Source organism: Arachis ipaensis, chromosome B8 (assembly GCF_059453495.1).
Source record: "Arachis ipaensis isolate K30076 ecotype BB chromosome B8, ASM5945349v1, whole genome shotgun sequence".
Taxonomy (NCBI): Eukaryota; Viridiplantae; Streptophyta; class Magnoliopsida; order Fabales; family Fabaceae; genus Arachis; species Arachis ipaensis.
In genome coordinates this window covers 13,553,046-13,558,857 of record NC_142443.1, presented here as the reverse complement: position 1 = coordinate 13,558,857, position 5,812 = coordinate 13,553,046, and the positions used below count along the sequence as shown (strand labels likewise).

The following is a 5,812-nucleotide window of genomic DNA, read 5'->3' as shown; positions in this document are numbered from 1 at the left end:
GTCTAATTGAGGTGACTGCTCAATTAAAGGAGTTGGAGAAGAAAAAGGTTGATGAAATTCTGGATTCTTTTGTTGAGGGGTTTGAAAGGGCTTTGTTACAGGCCAAGTTTTTGGCGCCAGAGGCTGATCTGTCTGGGATGGACCCTGGGAAAGTCGTTCATGATGGCAAGATGGTCGAAGATGATGGTGACGTTGAAGATCAAGCTGATAATGTGTAGTTTTTTATGTTGTTAGTTATTTTGTTTTATTCTGTAATGGATAGTTGTTTGAACTTTTGGTGTTTGTTCTTTGGATTATGGATTTGAATCTTTTTGAATGGTAGTGTTTTCCGTTAAGGAAAAAGCTGTTTGTTGATTAATAGGAAATGATCATGATGATTTTTCATTTCGGTTTGAGAAAACTGCCGAGTAGTGGCAGGTTGCGAATTTGGACGATTATTGTCATTTGCCGAGCTATATTGATAATTTGTAGTTATGAAAGAGATAGATCACATGATTGAATAAAATGAGGTAATATTGATGATAAATTTGTATTTATTTTGAATACAAATTTGCAGGTAGGCTAGCCTCGTTAAAACCTCTCCAAGCAAAACCATTTGGGACAAAAACTTGGTAGTAGGAAAAAGAGTACTAGCCTGTCCCTGACTTTCAACTATAGAACTTCTTTAGGGAGGATACATTCCAAGTATTGGGTAGTAGTTTACCATCTATTGATTCGAGTATGTATGCTCCATTGCCGAGTACTTCTGATATTCGGTATGGGCCGTCCCAGTTTGCTGCGAGCTTTTCATGTGAGGTGGTTTCTGAGCAGTTTCTGTTTTACGAAGTACTAAGTCTCCTTGCATGAAGGATCTGCTTTTGACCGCTTTGTTGTATTGGCGAGCTATTGCTTGTTGTGCTGCTCGTTGCCTTAATGTTGCGATGTCTCTGACTTCTTCGATGGTATCGAGTTCGGCTCTCCGAGCTTCTTCCTGATTGCCGAGCTGTGTTCTGAATGAGCTTTGGGAGATTTCCAGTGGTATCATAGCCTCGGAGCCATATACAAGTCTGAACGGTGTTTCCTTTGTTGACGTTTGTGGGGTGGTGTTATATCTCCAAAGGACTTCAGGTATAAGCTCGGCCCAGAGCCCTTTGGCATCATCTAGCTTCTTTTTAAGTGCGTGTAGGATGACCTTATTTGCGGCCTCAGCTAGTCCATTTGTTTGAGGATGTTCAACGGAAGCGAAATGCTGCTTTATTTTGAGGTTCTGGCCCGGTGCCGTAGGGAACGGACCGAGTATATCTAAACCCCACTGGTTAAATGGCCAGTTGATGTCTGAATGATGTAATTGCTCTGCGGGTATGTGTATCAGTGGTGCGTGTCTTTGGCAGTTGTTGCATGACCGGATTTTTTGTTGGCTGTCGTGCTTCAAAGTAGGCCAAAAAAATCCAGCTCGGAGGACCTTTGATGCTAAGCTCCGAGCACTTGTGTGTGTGCCACAGATTCCTTCATGTGCCTCAGCTAACACTATCTCAGCTTCCGAGTTGTTAAGGCATTTGAGTAGAGGCCGAGTATAACCTCGTCGATACAGTGTTCCATTGAATATTGTGAAGGAAGATGCTTGCCGTCGAAACTTTTTATTGTTCTCGACCCCTTCTGGTATAGCACCTGTTTGTAGATAGTGTATAAAGTCGTCTCTCTAGTCTTTTACCTGTGTAACACTTAACACATTTGTCAGAGTAACAGTTGGTGATGTTATGGTGAACTGTTGCAGTGTAGATAACTTGGACTGTGTACTGCCGAGTTTAGATAAGATATCTGCCCTTTGATTTTGTTCTCGAGGTATATGTTCTATTTCAAATTTGGCAAATTTTGTTGATAATTTTTTTTTACTAATAGCAGGTATTTAGAGAGTAGAGGATCTTTTACCTGAAAAATGTTGTTTACCTGCTGTACCACTAACAAAGAATCACAATATACCTTGATCGCCGAGATTTAGAGATCTAAACAAAGTCGGAGTCCAGCGATCAGTGCTTCATATTCGGATTGGTTGTTGCTGGCTTTGAAAGCTAAGTGTATTGAATGTTTGAATCCGTCCTCGGCCTCCAGACGGATTCCTGCTCCACAGCCCCCATTATTTGAAGAGCCGTCTACATATAAAGTCCATTGTTTTGTATGATCTTCCTCTGATGGTATTGTGAGTTCGGCGATGAAATCTGCCAGGAATTGGGACTTGATCGGTCCTCTGGATTGGTATCTGATATCAAACTCAGATAATTCGACTGCCCATTTTATAAGTCTTCCTGCAATTTCTGGTTTGTGTAACACTTGTCTTAGTGGGTGATCGGTTCTGACGTGTATAACGTGGCTCTGGAAGTAAGGTCGGAGACGGCGGGCCGAAAATATAAGTGCTAGCGCGAGCTTCTCTATCCTTGGATAATTGAGCTCGACGTGCTGGAGGGTTTTACTGACGAAATATATCGAATGTTGGACTTTGTTTCTTTCTGTAACGAGGGCCGAACTTGTCGCCCAATCAGTAACTGATAGATATAGAAATAAATCTTCCCCTTGTAGGGGCTTTTGCAAAATCGGTGGTTGTGAGAGAGTTATTTTTAATTTTGAAAAGGCTTTCTCACAATCGTCGTTCCACTCAAATATGTTTTTCTTTTTAATTGTTTGGAAAAAGGAATAGAAATTGATGCTAGGCAAGGAACAAATCTGGAAAGCGCGGCAAGTCGTTCTGTGAGGCGCTGAACTTCTTTGACTGTTTTAGGGCTGGCCATGTCCAGCACTGCTCGGCATTTGTCTGGATTTGCCTCTATTCCCCTGCATGTTAGTAAAAACCCTAAGAATTTACCCCCTTGAACGGCGAATGCACATTTCTCGGGGTTTAGGCGCATGTTGTACTGGCGAATCTGACCGAAGATTTCTGTAAGGTCGCTGATGTGACTATGTCCGATTTGTGTTTTGGCGACCATATCATCGACGTAGACTTCGATATTTCTGCCGATCTGTTTTTCGAACACTTTATCCATAAGGCGTTGGTAAGTTGCACATGCGTTCTTTAATCCAAATGGCATAACTTTATAACAATAGTTACCGAAATCAGTGATAAAAGTCGTTTTATTTTGATTGGAGGGGTGCATGAGTATTTGATTATACCCTGAATACGCATCCATAAAACTTAAAGTAGCATAACCTGAGGCGTTATCTACTAAAGAGTCTATGGATGGTAGAGGGTAAGAATCCTTTGGGCATGCTTTGTTTAGATCAGTGAAGTCGACGCACATGCGCCATTTACCGTTTTGTTTTCTTACCATTACCACATTGGCTAACCAGGTAGTGAATCTGATTTCTTTGATAAATTCTGCGTTGATGAGCTTTTGGGTTTCTTCTAATGAAGCTTTCTTTTTCTCCTCTCCGAGTTTTCTTTTCTTCTGCTGTACTGGTCGTACCGCCGGGTTTATTGCTAGTTTATGACTGATAATTTGGGGGTCGATGCCGGGCATGTCTGAAGGTGTCCATGCAAAAAGGTCGGCTTGTTCTTGCAGGAAGGTCGTTATGGCCTGTAACTCAAATTTGCTGATTGACGTACCTACGTAAGTAAATTTGTTAGGATCATTATTAAAATAAACTTTTTGTAGGTCGTCGGAAGGTTTTGGTCGTTCGAGAAAATCAGCTCTTGGGTCAAGGTCGGCTAGTGAGTGGCCGCTTTGTTTGAGGTCGACATTGTTGACTTGTTTAGTTGAGCGGTTTTGGAATTTCATGCTGATGTTGTAACATTGGCGGGCCTCTTTATGATCTCCGTGGATTGTTACTACCTGGTCGTCCTGCAATGGAAACTTAACACAGAGATGAACTGTAGAAACAATGGTGCCGAACTTGTTCAAGAAAGGTCGGCCAAGAATTAGGTTATATGGACTGAAACAATCAACCACTAAATATTGAATATCATAAGTTTTTGAAAGAGGATGCTCACCCAGTGTGGTTTGTAACCACACTGATCCGAGTATTGGAACTCGTTCTCCGGAAAATCCGACCAAGTCTCCTCCTGTGGATTGTAGCATGTTGTTGCTAAGCTTCATTTTTTGAAATGTGGAGTAGAATAGAACATCGGCACTGCTTCCGGGATCCAAGAGTACTTTTTTTACTAGCAGATCCCCTAGCTGAAGGGTGACTACCACAGGGTCGTCCAAATTTTGTATGCTGGAGTTGAAGTCGGCGTGTGTGAAAGTGACTTCTGGTTGTTGATTGGTGATTGCTGCATCATGCTATGGTCCGTTTACCGAACATATTTCTCGGAACGACCTTTTCCTTGCTGAATTCGAATATCCTCCACTAGCATATCCTCCTGAAATACAATTGATTATACCTCGTGGTTTTTCATATTGGCTTGAAGATGCCTTTTCTTTTCCTCGGTTTTGTTCAGGGATGTCGATTGTTGCGGAACTAGATCCGCGATTTTGTATGTGTCCCCCAATGTATTTGTCGAGGTGTCCTTGTCTTGCCAGCCGCTCTAAAAGGTCTTTGGCGACCACACAGTCATCAGTATTGTGACCGTGCTTCTGGTGGAAGGCGCAGTATTTCGACTTGTCAACGTTCTTTGTATCTTGGTAGGTACCAGCTTTTCTTGGTGGCTTGATCAGTTTTGAATTCAAGATTTCTTTGATTATGTCTTCTCTCTTAGTGTTAAACTGCGTATAAGAATCAAATCGAGGTGTTAGTTTAAAACTCTTCTTATTGGTTGAGCTCTTATCGTCTTCTCGGAAATGTGACTTGTCAGACTTCCGAGCTTCTCTGAGCTATTCGATATCAATCTGTCCCTTTGCCTTCTCGCGAAATTCTGCTAGAGTCTTCGGCTTGGCTACTGCGATTGTCTCCTGGAATTTTCCGGGTCGAAGGCCGCTTTTAATTGCGTGTAGATGGACCTCGGGGTGGAGGTCTGGTATACTGATTGCGACCTTGGTGAAGCGGGTCATGTAGTCCTTTAAGCTTTCGTTCGGTCCTTGCTTGACAGTATTCAAGTAATCGGAATCGTGCAAGTATATTGCAGATCCGGCGAAATGCTCTTCAAATAACTTCTCCAACTGCTGAAACCGTGGAATGGAACCTGCAGGCAAAGCACACAACCAATCAAGTGCAGGGCCGTCTAAATAATTTGGAAAACAATGACATAAAACTGTATCTGATGCACCGTTGACGATCATTATTGATCAGAATTTCTTTAGAAACTTCCTCGGGTCTCCGAGTCCGTCATAAGGCGTGAGGGTCAGCGGTAGAGTGAACCTCTTCGGCAGTTCGAAGTTCATAACTTCTTCTGTGAAGGGACCTACAAGGTCATCAGCCTCTTCTTTTTCATCTTCGGGTTGTTGCTCTTCGCCTCGAGCAGTCTTCGAGACATGAGAGAGTTGGGACTGATGTTCCTCGTTTTCTACCTGCTGGCGATGAGCATCATTGTGCTCAATCCGAGCATGATTTAGTTCAGCGATTTGGGCGGCCATTATTTGGTTCTCGTCGGCCATTCATTGATTGGCTTGCTGTAGCTCAGCTACCATTCGCATGAGTTCGGACAGTGAAGGAGGCAGCACGTCAGCCATGAATGCAGATAGAGGTGATGGGACCAAAAGAAAAAATATGACCTTCTCGGCCCCACGGTGGGCGCCAGTTGATCTTGCCTGGGAAATAGATCAGCTTCAATTCCTCGGAATCGACCGAGCTATGGGCTGCAAGGTGGAGCGTCCGTCTCTTAAAATCCGAGCTTCTTGTGTTTGTTGTTTGTGTGAGAGCACGAGCAATACAAAGAGGGGGGGGGGAATGCACCTACAAAGGCACT

The 5,812-nt window shown here is 43.2% G+C and overlaps 1 protein-coding gene across 1 annotated transcript; it reads right to left on the bottom strand.

The window, feature by feature from the left end:
- Positions 1-706: 706 nt before the first annotated feature.
- LOC148547253 (uncharacterized) lies at positions 707-5,186 on the bottom strand. The gene is made up of 5 exons (XM_088495359.1): positions 4,809-5,186; positions 4,352-4,673; positions 2,694-4,240; positions 1,691-1,775; positions 707-1,647 (listed from the first exon to the last, which is right to left on the bottom strand). Exons 1-5 carry the CDS (start codon positions 5,184-5,186, stop codon positions 707-709), a joined length of 3,273 nt encoding a protein of 1,090 aa, XP_088351485.1.
- Between the last annotated feature and the right edge of the window lie 626 nt (positions 5,187-5,812).

Bases quoted from the DNA above. Each gene is read 5' to 3' on its own strand.
- LOC148547253 (XM_088495359.1), bottom strand. From the start codon at position 5,186: ATGATCGTCAACGGTGCATCAGATACAGTTTTATGTCATTGTTTTCCA. The intron at 4,674-4,808 runs GCAAAGGGACAG...TCTTATACGCAG, and splicing joins TAGCAGAATTTCGCGAGAAG to TTTAACACTAAGAGAGAAGA. The intron at 4,241-4,351 runs GTATAATCAATT...AGCATGATGCAG, and splicing joins CCAATATGAAAAACCACGAG to CAATCACCAATCAACAACCA.